Source organism: Lepisosteus platostomus, chromosome 7, assembly GCF_059453375.1.
Source record: "Lepisosteus platostomus isolate fLepPlt1 chromosome 7, fLepPlt1.hap1, whole genome shotgun sequence".
In the NCBI taxonomy this organism is placed as follows: domain Eukaryota; kingdom Metazoa; phylum Chordata; class Actinopteri; order Semionotiformes; family Lepisosteidae; genus Lepisosteus; species Lepisosteus platostomus.
In genome coordinates this window covers 4,570,984-4,596,378 of record NC_142617.1, presented here as the reverse complement: position 1 = coordinate 4,596,378, position 25,395 = coordinate 4,570,984, and the positions used below count along the sequence as shown (strand labels likewise).

The following is a 25,395-nucleotide window of genomic DNA, read 5'->3' as shown; positions in this document are numbered from 1 at the left end:
TAGTTTGAAAGATATTCTGTCAAATGTGAGCAGGTGGGTCTACTGATACACTTTGCCAAAACTGTGAATTATTAACAAGTTCATCACACGCAGAGAAAGAAAAAATCATTCACAGGCCATGTGACTGCTGTGTTGCCATTGGTGACAAGGGCGGGTCTAATGAGGAGTCTGTCACCCCAAATTCCTGACAGTGGCACTGATTCCTCCACCATGGCAATGAGGTTCCACCACACAGGGATGAGAAGTGAAAGTGGAAGAGCTTGTCTGTTGGATCAGCTCCTGGCAGACAGGCTGGGTTGGAGCTGTGATTCACACTACACCAAACCCAGCTCTGGAATCCTTAAAATGCTACATGTGTGTGGTTTAGGTATTCTTCCGCTGCATGAGGGAGCAAGAAAGATTGTAGTGGTCCTATGACCAAGACAACAGGCCTTGTAACAGGAAGGTTGTGGGTTTGAATCCCAGGCGAGACAAGTCATTGGTGTTGTAGCCTTGAGAAAAGCACAGTACATCACCCAGATTGCTCCAGGAAAAGAAATGGATGCACATAGGTTGTTTTTGGATGAAAGAAGAAGAAGATCACTTTATTGGCCATATACAATTTCTTGCATTAGGGATTTGTCTTTTCACAGACCTCAGCTTGCTCTCCATGAGACACACAGACAGGGAGAGAAGCGTGGGGTCAGAGCACAGGGTCAGCCATTGTACAGCACCCCTGGAGCAGTTGGGGTTAAGGGCCTTGCTCAGGGGCCCAACGGAGTAGGATTCCTCTGCCGGCCGCGGGATACGAACCAGCAACCTTCCAGCCACAGGCGCAGATCCTCAGCCACAGAGCCACCGGAAAGGGTCAGCTGAATGAGCTAGTAATAGTATAAATATAATCTTCCTGGTGTTGATCCTCACTCCAGACCAACCACTGAAGACATGGACGTTTTCGCCAATGAAGAAGGAGTTGCAACCAAACTCTTTGCTTGTTACCTGCAATAGCAATGGGAGGCTGAAATACTGCAGAAACGAGGGGATTGCATTAGTCACTTGTTGCCCCTCCTCTGATGCCACAATAAATATTTTAGTGGGAGTTATTTTGTACAGTGCTTTGAGATTATACCGACCATAAAAAGCTGTACAATAAAAAATGTATTGATCCCAGAAATACAGTAATTATCCCTTTGAGGGAAACTCAATTTCCTTTTATTGTTTTTCCTTTTTTTTCTGCAAATACATCGTTCGGTTTTCTTTTTTCTGTTGGCCTTTTTAGGCCAATAAATATGTCATTTTCTTCAAATAGTTGTGTTACTGTATTCCCGGTCACCGGCTCTTTGCGCATTGTCTTTCCATCAGCTGATGAGGTCATCCTCATGAGCTGAGGTCACCAGATGGGCTAGCTGGCCCTTCTTAAAAGCCTGTTCCCGAAATACTGTCTCATCAGTGGTTGGCTACATCATATCCAGGCGAGTTGATTTGGTCCATCAAATGTATCAGTGTTCAAGTGGGGCATGCAGTTGGTCTTTAAATTTGCCGGACATGTGATTCATGACAAAATAAATCACTTCTTTCAAACAATAAGCTACAAATAAACCAGAATGATGTCCAGGTTGAAGTACAAAAAATCGTTTTCCTCATTGCCACCCTGGCGCAGTCCTAACCATGTGACCATGGGGACCGTTAACTTCCTCGAAGTCTCTCTCGTTCACCAGCCTTGCACTTCATGCTCAGGGCCCCAGAGCAGTCCTGCACAGGGCAGAATTCTCCTAGGCTAGCTCATGCTGTTCACAGGCTGGGGAGCGGCAGCAAGGAAAGTGTCCAGTGTTCCAGCTGGAGCACAAACTGGTGTCTCTCCCAGCAGAGGCGGTGTTTAGCGCTGCGCCAGAAATGATTTGGAGGAAGTGTGATCCACCAAAAGGCCCAATCAGGGCTGGGAGAGGAGATTGTGGGAAGTGCCGTGTTTCCAAGGGCGTGGGAGACGTGAGTCCTGTTGGTAACCCCAGCACCACCTCTGTCTGCGTAAGACAAACACCGGCTCCTGTTTTCCAGCTCTAATTGCACCTCTTCTCAACTCCCATTGGCCTCTGGGGGCTGGATTACAGCTGTCAGGTTCACTTGCCCGTCCCTCATGAGGCCTTGCCAGTGACACGGGGCTGTGGAGTGCGAAGCTGGATTCTGAAATCCCGCTTCGTCCTGCAGGGTGCGTTCTTGCCTTTGCGGAACTGCACAGTCGAGATGCACTGGAAGACATGAACACCAATCCAGGCCTTCATCTGCTTTAGCTCGTAATCTTCGATAATCTCCTGCCACTCGGGGTGGTTTAGATCATCCCAGCCCTTAAATACTTTCCAATTTACGCTCCTCTCACCCCTAGGGCCCACATCCTGAGGGTGATAATTGAAGGGCTCAGAAGGAGCTCTGTCTAGCAAAATAATGGAAGAAAGCTGACTTCCTATTCTAACATGGGATGGAGCTCATCTGGCTTGTCTAAATGCAAGCCACTTCATGCTGGAAGAATTCTGTCTTTGGCTTCTGTGAGGGATCCTACACTGTCAGGTTCAAGCACACGGTTCTGCATTCCAGGCCCTCTGTGAAAAGACACGTATAGCCCCTAGCTTTCCTTCTGTTTGCTTTCCTGGGTCTTCGTGTTTCTGCTGATTTGGAGGCTGATCCAAAAGAGTCCGCCCTGTGCACTGATAACTAGTCTTCCCGAGCGTGATGCGTTGTGTATGTAAGCTAGATCTGTGTTCCCGTCACTCTGTTTATATTGAAGTGCAGATGATAAAATGAGAAATGAGAAAAAGCGGTGCACACACTCAGCCTCCCATCTAAAACCTATGTAAAAAAAAAAACCCTTCCAGCTCTTAACATATCTAATCCTAGAATTCCCACACCTGCCAGAATCAGAACATCTTCCGGCCCTGTTGGCAGAGTGAGGACGAAACTGGACAGAGCTGGCTCCCCATTATGTGATCTCAAATCACAGCCTGGGGAACAGACAGTCCCACAATCGTGTTTTATGTGATGTTGGTAAACGTTTTTACTGTAAATTGTGTGTAGTAGTTCCTGCTTTGGCATCAATTTCCCTTCGGGATCAATAAAGTCTTATCTGTCTATCTACACTGTATTGTGTCGGTCGTGCCAGTGAAGCTCTTTGAGTCTGAATCTTCTCTTGGAGCAGCTGTTCCCATGGCCCCGCCCCACGGAGAGGAGAGGAGGGCCCAGACCAATGGCCACGCCTCCCCAGTCCGCCTGGCAGCCAATCCCAGCAGCCCTGCAGGTAAACAAAGTAAGTCCAGCACCTCTCTTCAGCACAGACAGGGGGCGCTGCTGTGGGAGACTTTGAACCCCAGTGTACTAGGCAGTGAGCTCCCTTGCATAATGATATCAATCCCTCCTGATGTTTCGTAGGAGTTGAATTACGGTTGAATACGTGATTATAACAGAGGATTTCAGTGCTCTCCAAGTCACTATTTACAGATGTTCTGCCTTGCGTTGTGCACAGTAATGGATGTTTTGGATGGGGATCCACAAATCTACACAGGGCTCGGATTCACACCAATGACATGGCAGTGACGGCGAAATATAGTGTTCAAATTAATTTGATCGTTTATTAATAACGCCCATTTATTAAAAGCCGTTTAAAAGCAGTTCATCTGTGGGAGCGTTTTCCTTGCAGACCTGGAGGGCTGTTTAAAGACCGATGACAGGATGCGGTTGGCCAAGGAGAGGAGGGAGGAGCGGGAGAAGAGCCTGGGTGAGTTTGAACCTCCGTTTTCATCCATTTATTCTTCCGCCAGATCTGAAGGCGTTTTTTTTTTGCTAGGACCCGTGTCGTTTTCAGCCCTTCACCGCGGTCACCCCAGTCACCCGCCTTCCACGACAGCACTGAAACCCCCACCGTTTGCTCTCTCTCGTGTAAGGCCATGTCGTCGGTGAGGTGCAGCTTCGTGTGAAGCCAGGCCTGGCCGGAGAGCAGATGGGATAAGTGGAGGCTTTGCAGCTCTTTGGTTTTGCCGCAGTCCTCTGGGAGATGTGCTGTAGGTTATTCCGTCCCGCTGTACGATAGCTGCGCCCCCGGAGGACTGTTGTAGATCGTATAGAAAACGCGCTGGTCAGCTGTTCCATTCTGACAGCCTCTCTCTCTGAACTCTTACCCCACCGTCCTGGTGGAAATAGCCCTGGGAGTCATCCACAGAAGGGAGATAACTTGCCACCGGGGTACAACCTATTCTAACTTCTCAGCTCTGTCGTTCCCGGCTGGCGGGACCCTCCCCTGTGGGACCCGAGAGATCCGTTTGGACCTCTACCCTGGGGTTGTGCGGTTTTTGTCCCGGCTCGTTTGTGTCTGAATGCAGCGGAAGAAGCGCGGACGATTCAAGTGGCGTGAGTGTGTTTGGCGAGGAGGGTCCCCGGGGGGCTGGGCTGGGGCAGGAGTTGCCGTGGGTGCCGTACGGCAGTAGCCGGCGCTCCTTCCCTCCTCCCTGCGTCTGCCGCCGGCGCTCCCGATTGCGGCGGCGCCGTGAAACCCGTTGTGGCGGTGAGAGAAGGGCCTGACCCGCGCCCCCTGCCTGTCCGCAGCGGCCCGGGAGCAGGCCATGCTGGAGCGGGAGCGGAGGGCGCAGCTGCAGTACGCCCGGCAGGTGGAGGAGCGCTGGCGCCGGCTGGAGGAGCAGCGGCAGAGAGAGGAGCTGCGCCGCGCCGCCGTGGAGGAGAAGCGCCGGCAGAGGATGGAGGAGGAGAAGGTCAGGGGTCAGGGGTCAGGGGTCAGGGGTCAGGGGGGTGCTGGTCCGGGGTTGGCTGGGTGACGTTCGGGGGTTTTTTTTTCTTTATTAGTCCTATACAATTTCTTGCATTAGGAATTAATCTTTTCACATACCCCAGCTTTTCTCCATGGAGACACAGACAGGGAGAGAAGCTTGGGGTCAGAGCACAGGGTCTGGGTGACGTTCGGGGTCCTGTTGCCAGGGTTGCCCCTGACACCTGCTTCCAGGCTGACTTGTCCTCCCTGATCTCCCTGGGAGTGTGAGAGGAGGTTCAGGCTCGCACTCCCTCCCGGAGAAGGGTCTCCACTTGGCGGCACACCTCCGGACCAGCCCGAGGGAGGGCCCTTCCTCTCCCGCCTCCTCTCGGACGTCCGCCGCCCTCCGCGTGGGGGGCCTGGGGCCGCAGGTCACCTGGCAATTCCAGTGCACGTGCTGGGTTTTTTTCAACGAATGACCAGAAACCAGACTGAAAAGGCAAGTCTTGGTTTAATTGTAGCCAATCCCTGCTTCCCTGGTGGCCTGAGGGGGTGGAGATCCATAAGGATGCTGAGTAAAGGCCCCCTCAAAGCAGTAAAGGCACAGGCTCCAGGTGGAAGGCAGCTGCTCTTAAGGTGCAGTAAGATGAGCTGCCTCCTAATGCATCAACTGGAACATGGGGGAGTGGGCGGCACTCCCCCATGTTCCAAAGAAGGGTCTTTGCCAAGCAGAGCTCAAAACAGGTGATGCGGGGGGGGGGGGCTGAGGAGCTCAACTGGTAAATATGCCTGGTTGAGTTCGGTGATCGTGGGTTCGAGCCTGGGTCATGTCACAGTGGATCCCAGAAGCCGAGGTGCCGAGGCGGGAAAGGAGAGCTCTCGCTGCTCTCAGCGACCCCTGTGGCTTGGTGGGAGACACGCCTCTCCTCCGATCAGCACTGATGCCCCCTTGGGGTGGGGTGGGGTGGGGTGGGGTGGTGGGGGCAGCCCTGCACTGTTACTTGTCCAAACACGAGCGGCTCGTCCGGAGGTGGGCGGGGCAGAGGAGTCTCTCCTCTTTCTCCCCCGTGTGCGGCGGCGGGGGTTTGCAGCTGTGAGCAGAGGCGTGAAGACAGAAACAGCTGGTGATTCCGAGGGGCTGGGATTTCCACAACACAAAAAGTGGCGATGAGAAATTTAAAAAAAAACAAGGTCTTCACATCTTTGGAAATCTGGCAGCCAGTGCAAACACCCCAGCCTAGGAGTTATGTAATATTCAGATTACTAATGATGAAAAAGACCTTCCTGCATTATTCTGAGAAAGCTGAACAGTACCGCTCAACACCCAATGGTGAGGTTTGCTCCAGTTGTTAATGACCAAATCTGAACACATGCTTCCTCCCTCTCTCTAGAGCTCTCAGTGTCTTGTTCAGGAACATAGCTGGAAATACTCGTGGGGTCATTCCCCCTCCGCTTCAAAAACTTGATCAGTGCTTATTGCAATTCATACCCACAATCTGATTTTTTTGTTAAATAAAATGTGAGCATCCACCTTTTATTACATACCTGTTTCTTTGCACACCCTCTGAAAGCACAGCTCAGCTGCAGGGAGAATGTTGCTATGAAGGAGCATGTAGATCTTCTCTTAATGCCATGACTCAGGTATCAGTGTGTCCTCATCCTCTTAAAATTAGTGCTTTATGACTGGTATCATTTTCTGTTGAAAAGCACGAATGCTCCTCCACTTTTCTGTGCACTGCTTCTTGTGGCTTTTGTCATTTGAAGTCCTGAATTCAGCTGGGGACTAGTGCAGCTGCTTATTGTGCTGCAAGATCACAGACTCCCCCTCCCCGCCCTCTGTCTAGTGTTTTAATGAACAGTGACTCCCTGCCCTCCAGCTGCTTATCTCCAGGGGCTTCATGCTTTGTTAAGACCCTGTGAGGGCTGCTGGGTGCAAATCTCTGCATGCTTAATGAGGAGGCGGGGCTGACCTTCCGACGGAGAGAAGATGTGACCTGTTGTAGCAGTGAAATGTCAACCCCACACCCGCCCCCCTCTGCCTGCACCCCTTACAAGCCTAGTTGGAATCATCCTGAAGTGGTGCTGGTGGACTATGACATCACAGGGGGATGCTCCTTAACTCTTTCCTGCCCTGCTGTCACAGACCGCAGGCATTCCTTTTGTGTTTCATTTGTCCCTTGTAATAAGCCCGTACTTAGACCAGAGCTGTAGACTTTGATGAAACGCTAGAAGCGACAGCTCTGCCATATTTAGAAAAGCTCTGGGAGGGTGAAATGAAATTAATGAGCGGCAAGTGTTTTTCCCGAAACACTGTGATTTGTGCTCTTGCTACATACAGTGTGAGCAGGATCGAACTTGGCTTTAAAACGATAAGATACCAACAGTACAGCATTTTAGTTTGCATTGTCTTTTACAAGCAATTTGGCTCACACGTTTTTTTATTTCTAATGAAAAGAATAGATTTTAAATATGGGCATAATACATATTTTTAGTTCATGCCAACGGTGTCTACCTGTAAAGAAACCGAGCTTTACAGGTTTTCTGCAGAATGTCTAAGTTTCTGCAGAATGTCTTAAGATTTCTGAATTCTTTATCCCACATTCTAGCAATTGGTTTTTTAACCAATGAGATGGGTGCCCCATTTCACAGCCACATTGCTATGGCAATTCTTAATTGCAGAAACGACTCGTGGATCTGGAGCTGCGAGCAGTGCTAAATAGGCAGGTTGTATCTGCGAGCCTGGGTTCAGCGAAGGGGAGATGCGTGTCCCCCTCTCGGCTTCCGAAGGGCGGCTCAGCGGTATGAAGGCCCCCTGGGCCCCCTTTGTCACCCAGGGCGCTGGCCGTCACCGCGGCTGCGTTCTCAATCCCAGGATGTGTTCGAGACTGGAATGCGAGTCCGGGTCTGCCCTCCCAGGGGGGGGAGTGGCGAGGCTGGCCCCTCCCGGGGTGCAGTGGGGAGTGTGCGTGCTCCTTCCCAGGGTGCCTCAGCCGGCGGTGTCTGACGCAGTCCCTGGCAGCCAGGCCCTGCACTACAGCAGGATCCTCACTAAGGAGGGTGTCTCTGCTCCCTGCTTCTCTGCAGGGGAACTGGAAGAATCCTGAACGGTATAGAAAAGAGAAGCTAAGCTTTTTATTTTTTTTCTTGGAGGGGGTTAAAGTGAATTTAGGGAGTTTGCACTGAAAAAGCTCTGAAGGTCCGGTTTACCATCGCAGCCTGGAAAGATGCTGTGCTCTGGCAGCCAGTCCTTGACTTGTCGCCATGGTGATTCCTATCGACAGTGAGAGCTAGTGTAGTACCATGCTGGTGGCAGGGTGGCTATGCAGGGATTGTCCGTTTCTGGGGGGATGTGGTTGCTTCATCATCTCTAGTTTTGGGTTTGAATACTGCTGCAGACTGTCAGTGAGACTGCTGTGAGCTCTGCAGTGCCCAGAACCCCCACACTGATAGGGTTATATATACCATGACAAGAGCCCCATTTTAACCAGCTCTTAGAAGCAGACAGAGAGGTATTAAAAACACAACAAATACACATTGGAACCAGCTTTTATTCTGTTTTTAATGCCTCTTGGTATATATTGTAAACTTACGTTTCTCTCCTTAAAAAGAGGACATGTGAAGTGAGTTATCCGATTAAAAACTATCGCTAGAATTTCCTCCTAACCCGGCATAGTCTTGGTAACTTATAGTGGTATATATGAAACCCGGGGTAGTGGTAACGAATATTTCTGCACATTAGAACGTGACGTTCAATATCTTTTGGAGAAAAATATTCGTAATGTTTGTTTTCCATTAACCAGTTGGAGAATAAAATAAGTGCAGGGAACATGTCAGATCCGTTGCTCCTGCCTCGGTGGTTTGGAGAGCTTATTTTCCTGTGACGCACACGATTCCCTCTGATCTAAACACAGCCCTCCTCCTCCTCCTCCTCCTCCTCCTCCTCCTCCCTTGTCTGGGCAGCAAGGGGTTAATGCTTGCTGAGCAGTATTCTCAGCCAAATGAAGCCGGAGCCACAGGGACAGGCGCGCGGGTGGAAACAGATGCTGGCCAGCCCAGTGATGCAACCTGTGTCATTAACATAGCCTTCCTCCTGCCGGGCTGCCTGTCAGTGTGAGGCAGCGCTGTCTGCAGAGAGGAGGGGGGCTGTGCTGTGTGCCAGGGCAGACGGTACGTGCTGCTGCGCTCTGCCTTCCTGCCAGCGCCGCTGGGCAGGGTATCTGGATTCAGAAGCAGAGCGAGAGAGAGAGAGAGAGAGGGGGAAGAGAGCACAAGCTGTCGCCCGCTCACCTGCTCGCTCCTGTTTTACCGCCTGGTCTCGGGGAAGGAAGGAGCTCCCCTAAATGCAGCAGCCCGCTCCCCCGCCGAAGGCCCGCAGCGATGGCTCAGTCAGAGAGTGTCTTTTCTTCCCCGTGTTCGAACGCAACGAGCAGGAGCGCCTGGAGGCCCTGATGCGCCGCTCGCTGGAGCGCAGCCTGCAGCTGGAGCACAGACCCAAGCGCTGGACCTGGGGCGGGGCCACCGGCGGCCGAGAGGGTGAGCGGGGAGCGGGGGAGGGCGGGGGAGGAGAGGGGCTCGCCGGCCGCAGTGCAGACCTGCCGAGGGGAGGCGGTTGACCACCCCCTGCACCGGCAGGCCGGCGCTGCGTGCCGAGCTGGGCACTGGGCATGCCTGGAAAAGCAGCAGCAGCAGCAGTAGCTTTTGGGTTGCTTTAGAAATCAGCATGAAGCTCCTCTCCAGGTGCCGAATCATGCAGGGCTGGAGACAGGAGGAGTGCTCATCAAGGTTATAGCTGACTTCTGCGAATAAAGCACAGGCACAGCTCTCCGTTTATAGCACAAGTGAGCTCAACTAGATTTGATTCATTCATCGGAATTAATGTAGCTGTGATTTACATAAAAAAATTTAAGGTATTAATCAAAAAGTATATTTTATTTCATGCGTTGATCTGCACGAATAAGACCTGGAGCATCTGTCTTTATTTGGCATCAGGCTCCCAGAGCACCACCCAGACTCATGGTGCATTCATGAGCAAATCAATTATTTAAAGTCCTGATTGCGCAGCTAAAATCCCTGTTTGCTTGTGGCGCGGTAATCAGGTTATTGTTTCCAAAGCCTTGGTGAGCTCCTTACTGTATATGCAGTGGGGCTGTTGAAGTGCTGTGGGAGGCCTGGCATGCCCTCCTACGCTCTCCGAAAAGATGGCAAGTACAAATGCTAGGTTTTGCTTTTGGTTGCTAATCATTATTTTGCTTCTGCAGTTGATGATTTTGATACGCTGCTTAGCCGAACCCTGTTTTAATTTCACCATTCAATATGGTGTTGTAGCACTTCCTATATATGTAGAATCCACACTTTTTCTTTTGGTTTCCAAGATAGATAACGGTTATATACGTAGCTTTGCTGCTGTACTGAGGGTCTTCTAAATGTTGTTGAGCTGGAGGGAGGAAACAAAGACGCAGGGCAGGCGTGCTGGCTGCGGTGTGTGCTATCGGGAGATCAACAAATGAACTGGGCTGTTTGCAGGATATACAGCTACCAAGTAATGGATAATATGCGTGTTGTGCCTCCCGAGCAGCATGTGCTCCTTGGCGGCACAGCACACGCGCCTGTGTTTGTGGCGCAGTTTAGCGTTGTCTTTGTTTTCTGTGCATGTGGTACAGCAGCCGTGGGGTTGGCGGCGGACTAGAAGAATCTCTGACTCTCCCCGCCCTGCCACCCGTCGGCGCTGCCCAGTGTGTGTTGTAACGTTGTGCTTTCTCTGCTCTGGTTCCCGGTGTGCAGGTGACTGTGAATATGCCCCGCCCCTTCCTGTAGGTTTACCTGCTGCCTTAGCCCCTCCTCCTGACCTCGGTGCCCCTCCTCCTGACCTCGGTGCCCCTCCTCCTCCAGGCGCCTCCGAGCCCAGCAATGGTACTTGGAACCCCATGTGACACTGTTGTGTGTGTGTGTGTGTGTGTGTGTGCATCACCCACATCTCACACCACCTCTCTCTGGGACAGCCTTTCCCCGTCTCCTTCAGCACACCTGCTGCGCTCAGACCCCACCCCCTCTCTCTGTCTCCGTGCTGTGTCATCGTGCCCTCATGCTGCTGTGAAACTCTCTGTGCTCTTCGTGTGACAGCACCCTCACCTCTCCACCACCCGCCCACTGAAAAAAGTCGAAAAGGACGAAAGAAATAGCGCAGATTTCTGTTTCTCCTTCATCGTTTGTCATCTCCATCACCTTCATGCACGTCCAGACAAAATTAATGGTTGTCTGTCTTATGTGTACATGCATATGTTTAATTGTTTTTCACAAATGGGCACATTCCAGGTCAGATGCACATTGGATAGGAAAACTGAGGACTAGGAACGTTCCCAGTGTGAATTTTTAAGAATGCAAACGTTAATGAACCCAATTGTGAGAGCTTATTGTGCATTTAAAACTGAACTGTCATCACTTTAGAAATGTCTCCTGCAGAGATTAGGTCCTTTATCTGTAGAGCAGGCAGATTTTCTACAACAGATGGGAGATCCATCTCGGTACTGCAGCCATGGTGACAACGTTCATTCTGAAAAGATGGCAGAAGTGCAGTGGTGTCCTTCTTGACAAAGGAGCTGGGCTGTGTCTGTGTCCGGAGCGCAGACCCCCCCTCCTCCTCCTCCTGTGGAGGGAACTCAGACAGACACAGAGGAGCCCTAAAAGGCAGCAGGGGCCTGTCTCCACCCTGAGCCTGCTCTCTGCCCAGGCTGGGGGCTCCAGAGCTAGCTGCCTGGGCTGAGCCCTCAGGCAACAAAAGGAATCACCGTTCTGGGGACATGATGGACACCGACTGAGGCCCTCTGGTCAAGCTGGAGGCCTCTGGTGGTCTGTGCTTCCTGGTGGCTCACCTTCCTAGTGGAGACGACAAAAGCCTCATTTGCCTGTTAGAGCTCCCTGCTAATGGAGGTCAGGGATTCTGGAACGCTGATCCAGAGACCATACGGTCCTTCCCATCTTGTGTCGCCAGCCCCGGGCACCGACAGAGGCTCTCACCGCACAGAAGAACACCCTTGTGTGTCTCAAGTTCAAGATCAATTCTGAGACAGAAGTCAGCCCCCGGAGAATTCACTTTAATCTCCAAGCTCATTCCCCCGCGGAGAAGGTCTTCCAGCCTTCAAATTAAACTCCCCCCTGCTCAAATGTCCTGTGAATTTTGTATTCCGGGATGTTGAAAGGAGGCAGGTGCCGAGCAAAGCCCCCAATGGCTTATTCCCTCTTGTGTTGAGCAGGAAAGGGAGGTGCTGCAGGCCAGGTTGTAGCTCTGCCGGTTAATTTTGTCTGGCTGCACCCCTTCCCTTCCCTGGATGTAAACTCTGCTTCATGCATCTCTCTGCAGCGACTGACAGTCTGTCAGCCTCCACCATGAACCTGCCAAAGCATTCGGAGCCGCCCATCAGTAAGCGCCTGTCATCCTCCTCCGCGACTATCACTCATTCTGCAGAGCGAGGCAAGTGAGCGAACTCCTGCGTGTCTGTCCGTCTGTCCCTGTGTCTGTCCCGTCTGTCTGCGCGCCCCTCGATGCTCCTGTGCCTCGGCGTGTTTGTTTGGCGTGTTCTTGCAGAAATGGGGGTTCGTGTTGTTCAGCCCCCAGAGTGCCTGGGATATTGAGATGCCGTGACGGGGCTGCTCTTGCCAGCTCCAGAAGGTGCCTGACCGAACTCACAACGTATCTGTTTCAGCGCCATCTGTGCCAGGCTGTGCCCCCGCCTGAAACTGGGGGAGGGGGGGACTGATATAGGTTCAGTTTAGGAGGTATCTGAAACTATGGCAGCCATTATGCACTATTTAGCCTTTGGCACCAGCTTCTCTCCACAAGCAGCGCATGTCCTGGAGGCAATCGAGTCGCATGTTGATGCGGATGTAATTTATTTTTGAACAGCGGCTGGAAGCATCTTTTTGGGGGAATAATAACTGCATGGTGAAGTAAAACAACGACTTATTTTTCCCCCAAAATTTGGGGGTAAATATTAGATTTAAAGGGGAGCTGTAAGTCCCAGTATCTCAGACTGCTTATTAAATCTCAGTAACAGTATAAATTCATTGAATTTGACAAATTTCGTATGAAGCACAAAATCGTGAACTTGGTGGAAGTACCGTAAGCCGAGAGCTCCCACAAATTGTGGCGTGAAGCAGCCCTTCCTGCTCACTAGTCACTGTAATGACTAATGTAATGTGATGCACCAGCAAATAAATACAGGTTGTGCTGCAGGCATTTCACTGCAGAACTGTTCCAACGTGGAGAGGATCTGGAGAGCGATATTTCTATTGGATTGAGAGGCGTATTCACAAGCCTGCTTTTTGACAGTGTCACAGGGCCGCTTAACATCAACGGATGCCTCGCTCTGAATCGCACAACATGGCGCTGCGCAGACCTGCAGATTTCCTCTCTTTTGAGATGTAAGGTGCAGGTTTAACAAGTTACGTGTGGGCATTTTAGTTTTGTTGTGGTCTGAAGTGCGCTCAGCGATGCCGATTCGTTCTCAGCCCCGACATGTACAAATGGCGTCGCAGTCCCCCCCTTTAAAATCTCTCGGCTTCTTCCCACTGAAGCCGTGGATGCCTGCTCGATATGACAAGGCGGTTGCAAGTTTATTTCTGCTCCAGCGGAAGCCCCGCGTCTGCTTTCTCAAGCCAGTCCGGCCTGGGGGAGTTCGCGGTGGAGGGGCGGACGGGTTGGGGCGATCCGCGGGACAGCGGGGGCCGGGGGGGGGGGGGGCAGGTTTGTCACAGCTCAATGCAGCAGGAGCTCTGTGGGACGTGTTGTCACTGGGATGTGGGCAGAGGGAAGTGAGTTTAAGAGCCTGTTAACCCGTGAGGATAGTCCTTTAATGTCCTGTTGTCACCGATACCCCGGCGTGGATGAGGCGGCCGCGGAAGGTGCGGGCCTGAAACTCTCACGTTGATTTGAGTTTCGTGCAAGGACTGTCGACGAGGGGGGTGACACCAGGACACCTCCTGTGGCAGTTGCAGTGCTCTGTGGCTGCTTTTACATTTTGTGAGCGTCTCTCTCTCTCTCTCTTTCTCTCGGTGCGCTGCGGAGATGCGTTGCCATGGCAATGCGGGGTTGCAAGCGAGCGGACACACAGCACGTCACGCTGTCACGTGTCGACGCTTTAAAAAAAAAGCGGGGGGGGCGAGGACGCCCGCGGAGGCTCAGCAAAAACACGTCGATTTTCTTGTTTAGCCCGCTGACTCCTTTGGAAACGGTGGTGGCCTTCGTGTGCGCGCCCCCCTCGGGAGTCCTGCCCGTGACGAAAGGCGGTTATATGACGCGGCAACGCGGGGGGGGTTCTGCCCGTGTGTGTCCGTCCGAACCGAGAGCCGGTGCGGGGTTGAAGCAGAAAACCATCGGACACGTCAGGGCCCGTGTGGAAGATATCCCCCCCTCCCCTCCGTCTTGTGTTCTCCGTCACATCGTTTCCCGTTTAAGTCCCGTCATCCAAGTTCATTTCCGCCAGCCTGCTGGCTGGGGAGAAAGGGCAGTCCTGGCCTCAGTGTTACCTCTTAGCCAGCCCAGGCTTTCGGTTCCTGTTCGGTTCCTGTTCTTTCCGCCACCCTCCTTCATGCTGCATGTGTTCACGTGTTGTTGTTGTTGTTGTTTTGTTTTGTTTTCTGGCGGTTTGTCCTCTTGCTGTCCTCATCCATGCCCACCTCCGCGCCCTGGAGAACCCGCGGGTCAGCCCCTCGTCCCTCGCCGGGCCGAGCTCCGCCGCGAGCTCCCGGGTCACGGCTGTGCCTCGCGGGACAGGGGCCGGGCCGGGCCGGGCCGGGCCGGCGCGTGACGACACGGCTCCAGCACACGCTCGCCGGCGTTCCTGTAAAACTCTCGGCGCGCGGACGCCCAGCTCTCCCGGCGGCACTGGCCCGGGTATTGGTCAGGTTGGCCGAGCGATTCTGCGGCAGAACCTTTCATCTCCGGCCTCTTCCCCCCCGCGGAGAAGGCCTTCCAGCCTTCAGACTGACCCCCCCCCCACCCCCGGTCAAATACCGTGTGAATTTGGTATTCTGGGATGTTGAAAGGCGGCAGGTACCGCGGTACCGAGGTCTGCGGCCCTGTGTTCTCCATAGTCCTTGAGCAGAGCCGTGGTCAGATCGCTCCTCCACAGCCAGGCGGAGAAGACCCTGCTCTGCTCTCTGGGAGTAAGGCTGTCCAGTGGGGTGGTGTCCAGCCTGTTGTTCCTGCAAGTGGCCCCACTTCAGGACTGAGAAAGCAGTCTGTAGGGCTGGGAAAACGACAGAGGAATCGGTTGGCACCCAGCATGACAACAGCGGACCAGCTGCGTTGACGTATCCGAGACCGATTTGAGCGTTTAACCCTGCAGGAGACCGCGTGACGGTAAAATGTTTGCTGACGATGGAGAGGTTCAAATAATTAAATCACGTTTCCCCCTCCCCCTCGTTTTTTCTTTACTGCTTCTGCTTCCCTGTGTGAACCTCTCTGCCCCCGGCACTGCTGTGCTCTCCGTCCTGACTGCGCAGTGTCTCATGTCTGTTCCCGTGTAGCTGCCCCCAGCCCCCACAGGTCGCCGTACCGCGGGTCCCCGGGCCGGGCCGAGCGCAGGAAGACCTCCGCAGGGTCCCCGGAATCCTCCGAAGAGTCGGCCAAGGTCGCCCTGTCCCCCGATACCCCAAAGGTCAGTGCTCCATGCGCGCTGTAGCTGCAAGTCTAGGGACCGTTCTGGTTTCAGGTTTAAATAGCATTTTAAGCAAAACCATAATTGGCAGGATTTGAACATGTGGGAGGAGCTTTGTGTGCATGTGTGCTGTGATTGGCAGGACTTGAACATGTGGGAGGAGCTTTGTGTACACGTGTGCTGTAATTGGCAGGACTTGAACATGTGGGAGGAGCTTTGTGTACATGTGTGCTGTGATTGGCAGGACTTGAACATGTGGGAGGAGCTTTGTGTGGATGTGTGCTGTGATTGGCAGGACTTGAACATGTGGAAGGAGCTTTGTGTGCATGTGTGCTGTGATTGGCAGGACTTGAACATGTGGGAGGAGCTTTGTGTACATGTGTGCTGTGATTGGCAGGACTTGAACATGTGGGAGGAGCTTTGTGTTTAAATGTGCATCTGTATTCTGTGTTAATTGCTTGGTGAACAATTCCATGCACCAATTCCTTAAGACACTGTAGAGTGACAAACTGCGTATAATTTACTTTATGGAAACCAGGTGTGCTCTAGTCATGCCTCCATTCATTTTTCTGTGCAGACTTGTCTTCTGGATTTCATGTTGATTTTTCAAGTATCTGTAATTACCACAAAATAAGCAACATCTGTGTTCTAATTTGGAAAAACATACGCAACACCGTTGTGAAAAGCTGTAGTTTTGCGTTTTAAATAGCAGAAGCATACATGGGTTTTTAATGTCCATTAAAATATTTGTCAGCAGACCTCTTGTAGAACATGAGATAACTGGAAGAGGGAAAAATGAGACAAACAGGTTTGGGAGCAAGCGATCAGTGTCGCCTGTCAGCTGCATGCCCATTACAGATCAGGAAAGGCAGCCAACCTTAGAACAAACCAACCTTCTTTCATAATAAACGGAGCTTTGTGTTTTTAATAACCAAACTGAATCGTCCCACAGTGATGTTAAAGGGCTCATCACATGATTAGAAGTAAGCCCTGAATACAGGGCTTACTGTATGCCCTGTAGATGCCCTGCTTATGTATTACTGCCCTGACGGAAGGGGTCGGTTCGCTGTCCAGATCACTGACGTCCTGTCGCTTCGGAATTTGCCCTCCGTTATCACAGCTCCCCAATTAACAAGCAATGATGTCATCGGAGCCAGGGGAAGGACTGCTGTCGGAGGTGTTGGCGATACTCGTCTTTAAGATTAAGCCCAAGTGAAACGGGGCTTCAGCTCCCAGGCTGAGCTGCAGCAGGAAGAAAGGGGTGATTGCTAGGCAACGGAATGGAGCTGGACAGCTCCGGGACTTCACATCCCCCAGGAAAGGGGCTGCAGTTCCTGAATCACTCTGCACTGTTCCAAAAGCAATTTCCTTTATCAGCGCTGCTGCAGGAACGTGCGCCTGGTCCCGAAGCTGTTTCCTTTCCCAGTGCCAGCTTCCGTTTGACTAAATGCACAGATGCACTGAAGAGGTGAAAGCTCCACAGCTGAAATGCGCTCCCTGCAGGCTGGACAGCAGGGCCTGTGTGGAGGCCCCACACTTCTGCTCTCACGTGCTGTCTGTGGTTTCAGCTGGAGAAGGCGCGTAAAGAGAAGCGGATGTCCTCGCCGCTGCCGGGCTCCCCTCTGCGGCGAGCGGAGTCTCCCGCTGTCCCCGCCAAGCGCCCTTCCTCCCCCGCCACGCCCAAGTAAGTGCGCCGCCCTGCTGCCCTGGTCGAGCACGTGCAGCCCCTCGGCACACGCACACACTGACTAGACAGTCTCCAGCCCCCATTACCCCCATCTCCCTGTGAGGCTGCCGTCTCGTTCCCCTTGCAGAGAACTGCTCCGCTAGCAATGCGTGACTTATCCGGTCCTCCGTACAGGCTGTGTGTTAAAACGAAAGGTCTTTTTTCCCTGGACGTTGCTCCACATTCTGCCGCCGAGCGCCGAGGTCGGTTGGCGTGTGTCTCCAGCGGGCGAGCAGAGGGGCCCCACCTCGCAGGCGAGCTCTTGACGGGGCTGTTCCTCGCACCTTTTTGTTTTATCTCCTGCGCCAGGCTGCCGCAGAAGACCCGGGCCCAGTCTCCGTCCACCGCCCGGCCGTACCCCCCCTCCCCGATGAAGCCCCGGGCGCCGGGCGGCGGCCCCGACATCGCCAGGAAGAGGGGAGACCCCGAGAGGGGGCAGCCGGAGCCGCTGCGTGCCGAGGCTCAGGAGAAGAAGCTGCCGAAGTCCGCCAGCAGCGAGCTGAGCAACAGGGAGGGAGGAGAGAGGAGCGCAGGTGTGGAGGGGTTTTCATTTAGAGCCTCCCCCCCCATACATCTGACCCCAGCCATGCCCTGTCCCCTGTGCCCTGACCCCAGCCGTGCCCTGACCCCAGCTGTGCCCTCTCACAGAGCCGTCCCCCGTGACCCCTGACCCCAGCTGTGCCCTGACCCCAGCTGTGCCCTCTCACAGAGCCGTCCCCCGTGACCCCTGACCCCAGCTGTGCCCTGACCCCAGCCGTGCCCTGACCCCAGCTGTGCCCTCTCACAGAGCCGTCCCCCGTGACCCCTGACCCCAGCCGTGACCCCTGACCCCAGCCGTGACCCCTGACCCCAGCTGTGCCCTCTCACAGAGCCGTCCCCCGTGACCCCTGACCCCAGCCGTGCCCTGACCCCAGCCGTGCCCTCTCACAGAGCCGTCCCCCGTGACCCCTGACCCCAGCCGTGCCCTGACCCCAGCCGTGCCCTCTCACAGAGCCGTCCCCCGTGACCCCTGACCCCAGCCGTGCCCTGACCCCAGCTGTGCCCTCTCACAGAGCCGTCCCCCGTGACCCCTGACCACAGCCGTGCCCTGACCCCAGCTGTGCCCTCTCACAGAGCCGTCCCCCGTGACCCCTGACCCCAGCCGTGCCCTGACCCCAGCTGTGCCCTCTCACAGAGCCGTCCCCCGTGACCCCTGACCCCAGCCGTTCCCTGACCCCAGCTGTGCCCTCTCACAGAGCCGTCCCCCGTGACGCCCACGGGCAAGCCCATCGCCGGCACCACGGACGCAGAGGAGGCGTCGCGGCTGCTGGCGGAGAGGAGGCGCCAGGCCCGGCTGCAGCGCGAGCTGGAGGAGCGGCAGCAGCGGGAGCAGGAGGAGGCCGAGAGGTGCGTCTCTACGCGGGGGCGGGGGGGGGGGGGGCGAGGGGTGCTGGGAACAGCGGCTTGCCTGGCCGTTCTCCCTGCCTCCATGGCGGTAAAGCCCCGACTCCGTGTCCGCAGGGTGAGGGCGGAGGAGGAGCGCAGGAAGGTGGCGGAGGAGCGGGCGCGGCAGGAAGAGGAGGCCCGCCGGGCCGAGGAGGAGAGGCTGAGGGAGGAAGAGGAGCAGAGGCTGAGGGAGGAGGCCGAGAGGCAGCAGAGAGAGAGGCAGGCCAGGGAGCTGCAGGCCCGGCTGGACAGAGAGGTCAGTGCGCCGGGCTGGGGCTCCTCCACACAGACCCGCGTGCCGCTCCGCTAGGGCGTGTCGGTGCAGTCTGGGAAAAAAAGAAAGTCCTTCCGTCCTGCTCTGCCTTCCCTCCTTCTTCTCTTGATTTTGTGCCTTTTCGTTCCTGCATCAATCAAATAACTATATCTCTGTCGTGACCAGAAACAAGCATGTTTCTGTGTCACCTGTTAAACTAGACTACATCTGCAGGCTTTTTGATTCTGGGAAAATTGTGATTGTTAATATCCTGACTTGACAAGCAAAATTCTTGGATAAAAATGTTGGATCATTTAGAGCACTGTTTTCAAGCTTGTTGTTAAGAATGACATATCACTGAGAATGAAAAAAACAGGATTTGGGAGAAGTGGACTCCTGTTATTACTCTTAAATGTGTGTGCTTGTCCTGGGGCAGTCTGTCTGCAGGGAAGTGTATATCTGCATGTCCTGCTGTGGTCTATGTGCAGCGCAGTGTGTCTGTGCATGTCCTGCGATGGTCTGTGTGCAGCGCAGTGTGTCTGTGCATGTCCTGCGGTGGTCTGTGTGCAGCGCAGTGTGTCTGTGCATGTCCTGGGGCAGTGTGTGTGCAGCGCAGTGTGTCTGTGCATGTCCTGCGGTGGTCTGTGTGCAGCGCAGTGTGTCTGTGCATGTCCTGCGGCAGTGTGTGTGCAGCGCAGTGTGTCTGTGCATGTCCTGCGGTGGTCTGTGTGCAGTGCAGTGTGTCTGTGCATGTCCTGCGGCATGTCCTGTTTCTAGGCATAGTGCTTATCACGCCGGTGTGTCCCATACAGAGAGAGGAGGCGGAGGCCAGGGCCCAGCAGGAAGCAGAGAGGCTGCGCCAGGAGAGAGAGCTGCAGCAGCTGCAGATGGAACAGGAGCGACTGCAGAGGAAGAAGGTACAGAGCTGGTCCCTGTGCCCAGACCAGTATTGCATGTTTCCTGCCCAGAGCTCTGGGCTCTGGACCGAGGGTCATGAGTTAAAGCTGGTGGCAGGATACTGCTCTTGCACCCTTGAGCAAGGCGCTTTGCTCAGACTGCTCCAGCCCAGGGTCCTAGGTGAGAACTTGCCACACCAGGGACTAAAGGAAAACCAGCATCCCCAGACACACCCTCGGGCGCTTTCAGAAGCAGGGGTGTTAGTATCATTAGAAAATAAAAAGTACTGCTGCGTGGCTACTGAAGGGCAGTACTTTTGAATTTGATATAATGCAAAAAATACACACTTTGCAGAGCCCTCGGTCACAGTTGGATAGTGACGTGACCCCGGGCTCGAACCCGCGGCCCTAGAGCTCAGCTTTCGCCGGTTGAGCCTCTCGGGAGGCAGGTGCAGCAGGTGGATTCTAATGCCTCTCTCTGATTGCAGAGGATTGAAGAGATCATGAAGAGGACAAGGAAGAGCGACACTTTTGAGTCAAAGGTAAGTGGCCTGAAGAGAATCTTTGTTCACTCCAGGGCTTTTTGACATCGTTGGTCCCGGCACCACTCGGCATCTTTCTGCTGCCCAGAGCAGTCGGGTGAAATCAGGTGTGCTGGCTGTAATGTGCCGGGGCCACAGGGCTGTCTGTGCAAATCTGCTGCTGGTCGCCCCCAGCTCTCCTTTTCTGCTGGGGCAGCGAGGAGGAAGGAGAGGGGAGAGGCAGAGCTGACTCCACTGCCTGTCTCGTCCCGCAGAAAGAAGAGGTGAAGCTGGAGACTCGGACAGCTGTGAGCTTCCTCAGGCCTGTCCAGTCCGCTCTGCTGGAGTCGAGAGGTATGGAGCCGGAGAGGCTGCGCTGAGGAGTGAGGATCAGCGGCTCTGTCTTCTGCACGAGCCGCGGGCTCTCTCGCCCAGCCCGGACAGGTCCTTCCAGCTCCTGAGGAGTCCGAGCAGGAAGACACCCGTGTGGCAATAGAGGCTAGAGACTGTAGTCTGGGACGAGCCCCTCCCCGCTCTCTCCCCGTCTGCTGGGCCCACATGCTGCACCTGCAGCAGCAGGCGTTCGGATGAGCTCCACCTGCTGGTGAAAACCAGCACGAGCAGATTCCAGAAGTGTCTGTTTATTCATCCACATAATCCCAGACATAGTTGCATTTAGATCAAATCAGTGTTGTAAATATCAGATTAACTATGAAAAGGATTCTGTAGTTCTCCCCGATAGAACATAGAGATAGTTTTACAATGGGCAAGGCTCAGAATTGTTTGGGGCCCTTAAACTGTGGGTATTAAAATGCCCAAGGCAGAGGAGTTCGGCCTGTTCCCTTAACATTCTGGACTCACTGCAGACTTGATCAGGGAGGGCAGTACATGTCCGTACTGAGATGCCCAGCGCAGGTCTCCTGTCGAACAGCATGCACTGCGGGTCTCTGATGGTGCTGTGTGTGTGTGTGTCCTGCAGTGATTGGACGTGGCATAGCCCCCCCTCCCCCCGCTGCCTCCGAGGTGCCGGGAGCCCCCCTCATCAGCCTGGAGCCCCTAGAGGTGAAGAGCGGGAGTGCAGACGAGTCCGCGGACGAGGTGCAGCCCATGGACGTCAGGTGGGGTGCCCCTGCGGTCAGGGCGTCGTCAGCACAGGGGTTCGAACGTCTACGCTGGAGGGGGGGGGGGGTGTTTAGCGGTGGCACAAGCCGACATCGACAGCACACCTCCTCTGAGAGACGGCATCTCCTTAAAAAATAGTCATATTGCAGAAAACAACACAGGAAAAAAACCCCAGTCTCTGCACTGAACCTTATTCTGTAGATATTTACACTAGAAATATGATTAGCGAGGATCTGGGAGTGAAGCTGTGGTGGGAACCCTGTGACTGCACTCTTTACAGATGGCGGTATCTCTGTTGCTGCTGTGGTTCGGGTGCTCTGACCGCGCTCGACAAGGGTAAGAATTTAACCCTGGTCTCCTTCATCACCTCTAGCCCTGTTTCCAAAGAGGAGCTCATCTCCATCCCCGAGTTCTCTCCCCTTAATGAGAGGCATCCCAACGAGATGAGCAACGCCAAGGCTCTGGAGGACCTGCTGGACCTGACCGGCCACGTGGCTTACCCTCCGCTGACCAGCCCCTCTGCCGCCCTGGGCGACTGCAACAAGAACCTGATCGAGGGCTTCTGCAGCTCCAGCCCCGACACACAGCTGATCGAGTCCTTAGCACAGGCCGTAGACAAAGCCAATATCCAGTAGCCAGGTACCTCACACTGTCCGTACATGTGTCTTCCCTGATCCTCCGGATAGACACTGCACAGGAATGTCTAAATGTACACTAGGAGGGGCAGTTCTTGAGATTAATCCTTATTAAAGTGTGGTAATTGTATTCTTGCATAAACTTCAGCTACAAATGAGGACGACAGGTTGTGCGCAGCTTCCCTTATCCTGTCATCAAGCTGAGTGGGCTCCGCAGCGAGAGGGTGTCTCCAAAGGCCTAACTCAGAGAAACACCTGTCAAGTCTTGGGAATTTCCTGTGTGATGCTTTTTCACACCTGCGCTTAACCCCATGAGATAGAAACCTTGCTGGTTAAGGCAGTAGCTTTGATCTCAGGAGGGAAGGCTGTGTGACCTTGCACACTGAGGTCCCTTAAAGGTGTTACATTGATTGAGACACAAGTTTCCCAGGTGGCCTTTAAAACCGGCAGACTGATAGCATGTCCGCAGCGCGGTTTTAGTCAGACATGCTATCGTTTTTTTCTGCCACAATCTGTAGGGCGCTACAACATTGCTTAAAGATAACGGTAAAGGCGTTTCAATAAGAAATTCTCTGTATACAGAAAAAATAGTGTAGCGTAGTGGTTCCCAATCCTGGTCCTGGAAGCCCACACACCTGCTGGGCTGTTTTCCAGCTGAGCTTCATTATCTAAGTGAAGCCTTAATTGAACTGACGAGTTGCTTGATTGGGTCACTTGCAAGAAAAGTTGTTAGTAACTTCAGCAATGCAATAGATAAAAAGCAGTCTCTGACATATTGGTGTATATGTCTCACTCAACAATCAAGTGACTTCTTATTAATCCCACTCTGATGCGAATGGAGGGTTGAGTTGAGTGGCTGGGAGCCGAACTGGAACGGACGCCGGCAGGTGTGCGCGTCTCCAGGTTGAGGACGGGGAACCCCTGGATTAGTGGGGTGCGATGTGGTTGCGCGACCCCGGGTGCACCGTGAGGGGTGCATTGCTCCTTTTCGCAGTGTTGTCGTTGGGGCCGGGTCCTCGGCCTGTCCACTGCACTGTCTCTCTTCTCCCTCTCAGCGCTCCGCTGACGGCGCTGTGAGCCCACCTGCTGCGCCGCTGTGCTGTCTTCTCCCAGGAGAGCCCCGCCTGCCGGAGGCGGGAACGTCCTTTTCCGTTTTCCTCCAAAACCCTCCCTCGTCAAAAGAGAGCACTGGAACAGACACCCTCAATCCGCTTCTTCACAGCTGAAGACAGGGATGACGGGACTCAGAAATGAAGACCTTTTTTATTTTTATATTCTGATTTATTTATTTCAGGGAACATCAAGAAATCCCCCTGCTGTGACTGGCAGATGTCCTGTATTGAAAACTGCCTGGATTCTTGTGTTTTTTTATGATTGTTTTAGCATCCCTTGAGGAATTTATAAGACAGGAAACAAGTCTCCCCAAAGTAACTGGTAGTGAGTTGTATAACTGTGTGTTATTCTGGACATCTGTTCTAGAGAAACTGTGCAGTGTGTGTAGACTTAACTGTGAGCGTGCAAAGCTGAGTTGTTTTAATGTAGAGTGACTATGATCCAGATATCTAAAATGATACTAATGATTCAGCAGTCCCATGAAAGCTAGTCTGATCACCTGTGGCAGAGGAACAGTAATTCCTGCATATTAACATGAGACAATCGATGACCTTTACAGTCTGTGCATGGGCTTGAAGCACCTGCCCAGAGCCATCTCTGTACGAATTCACCACGCCCGTCACGAAGCCCAGTTTTAAAAACAAAACTGCCTTATCGATGAATATCATAAAACCGATTGAAAGAGCCCCAAAAAAAGCAAACACTGTTCCGTTAATTCCTCCTTTTTTCCCCCACTCTGTATTAAAAAAGAAAAGGCACTGAATGAGTCGAGGGGCCTTTTTGCTGCCCTGCTCTTCGATTCAGTTCTGCTGAGCCCACTGCAGGGTGGGGCGTGAGCCCCGCACAGCGCCCCCTACCTTCACTGCAAGCGCAGCGGCGGAGTCGGGGCTGACTGAAGCAGGCGGACGCTGAAGGAGAAAGTGCTCCGTTGCTACAAAACGCTTTGCCCGTAGAGGTATCTGGAGAGAGACGCTGCTTCCTAGGAAGATGGTGGAGCTCACTGTGTGCAGCAGTTATGCCATCCTTAGACATCCAGCCCTGCATTCTACCTGTTGCTTTGCTTTGATCAGTCCAGACGTGCAGCATGTGTGCCATATACTGTATTTCCATTCAAATGAATCTACTATTTTTCTAAGGTATTTAACTCTTACGTTCAGCACCTCTGTGTGGCAGCAGGGGATTCTCAGTGTTGGCTGTTCAGTGTACAATGCTTTCTCCCTCTGCGATTTTCACAGGTAGCGCAAAAAACAAAATCCACAAGGCCCATATGAAGGCAGACGAGTGTTACCTTAGCTTCTGAAACTAACGAGTAGGTACTGTAGATCCCTTGTATAGTATGAACCCTTGGTGTGTGTGTGTGACCATCTGCACATGTTTTTTTTTTCCATCATATGTTTTGACAAAAATGTCTTTGTAGAAAAATATTTACTTGAAGAGCGACAAGCCATTGGGGGTCTTCCGAACCTGGCCTCATCCACAGGAGAAGGTCTAGTGAAAGAGCTGATTTCTGAATATTATCCTGTATGCCGTCCTGTATCTGAAAAACGCGCCGCGCCGCGATTATTTTGTTAAGACTGTATTTACTGTAGACCTGGTGCATGAAAACCATCGGCATGTGCAGAAAATAAACTATCCTCATTCCGAGTCTGACTCTTGTCTTTTTTGTTCCTCGTTTATTTTCCTGGATTCATGCACTGCCCTACACCAGCACACAACACGTCAGGATGTTAATGAATTCAGTCTGCAGTTTTATTTTTAGAAAGCTGGAGCAATACAAATGTCTGGAAATCCAGCAGGGAGGTTGCAGTTTGTAGAGTGCATTAATCTAGGAAGCCTGTCACACCTTGGTCAGCAAGGAGTGGTGCCCAGTGGGGGTCAAAGTGAAGTACAGTAGCAACCTGATTTTCAAAAGGGTGCTGAAATAAAAGACATCTAGAAGTGATTGTTAAAACCTGGTTTAGTTATAAACTGTATAAAATGCAGCATACATTCATTTGTTATACCCTTCAACATATTGAAAAAAAGCATTTTCATTCATCATTATTCATCACATCATCAATCATTTAATCATCATTCTGAATAACAGGCTATAGGTGTTGGACTTGATAACCCAAAGGGTTCTGACCCACTCTGGTTCTTCACAGGGAATGTGTCAGGGCTAACAGATTCATTGTGGTTTTGTTGCTGGAACTGGATGTTTTGAAATCTGAAATGCTGGTACCCTTCTCCTTGCCTAATTTATCAGCTTCTCCCTATCCAGAACATCGAAACGTTCACAGAAGATGCGTGGACAGAAAAAATCTTCACTGAAAGAAACCATAGG

The 25,395-nt window shown here is 53.0% G+C and overlaps 1 protein-coding gene across 8 annotated transcripts in view; it reads left to right on the top strand.

Annotated features, from left to right (window-relative positions):
- map7d2b (MAP7 domain containing 2b) overlaps window positions 1–24,716 on the top strand; it is a 30,566-nt gene extending 5,850 nt beyond the window's left edge. For 2 of the 8 annotated variants that reach the window (XM_088638696.1, XM_088638699.1), the window contains 17 exons: window positions 3,167–3,265; window positions 3,665–3,742; window positions 4,567–4,730; window positions 9,157–9,259; window positions 10,508–10,636; window positions 12,084–12,194; window positions 15,227–15,381; window positions 16,950–17,065; window positions 17,417–17,640; window positions 18,343–18,493; window positions 18,608–18,788; window positions 19,598–19,702; window positions 20,170–20,223; window positions 20,478–20,556; window positions 21,182–21,320; window positions 21,698–21,963; window positions 23,015–24,716. In XM_088638696.1, the coding sequence (XP_088494822.1) occupies window positions 3,167–3,265; window positions 3,665–3,742; window positions 4,567–4,730; window positions 9,157–9,259; window positions 10,508–10,636; window positions 12,084–12,194; window positions 15,227–15,381; window positions 16,950–17,065; window positions 17,417–17,640; window positions 18,343–18,493; window positions 18,608–18,788; window positions 19,598–19,702; window positions 20,170–20,223; window positions 20,478–20,556; window positions 21,182–21,320; window positions 21,698–21,959 (2,150 nt within the window). In that variant the 3' untranslated portion in view covers window positions 21,960–21,963; window positions 23,015–24,716. Of the gene's footprint in view, window positions 1–3,166; window positions 3,275–3,664; window positions 3,743–4,566; window positions 4,731–9,156; window positions 9,260–10,507; window positions 10,637–12,083; window positions 12,195–15,226; window positions 15,382–16,949; window positions 17,066–17,416; window positions 17,641–18,342; window positions 18,494–18,607; window positions 18,789–19,597; window positions 19,703–20,169; window positions 20,224–20,477; window positions 20,557–21,181; window positions 21,321–21,697; window positions 21,964–23,014 lie in introns of all 8 variants that reach the window. The other 6 variants (XM_088638695.1, XM_088638698.1, XM_088638697.1 and 3 more) reach the window with 5 other exon arrangements.
- Window positions 24,717–25,395: the final 679 nt, after the last annotated feature.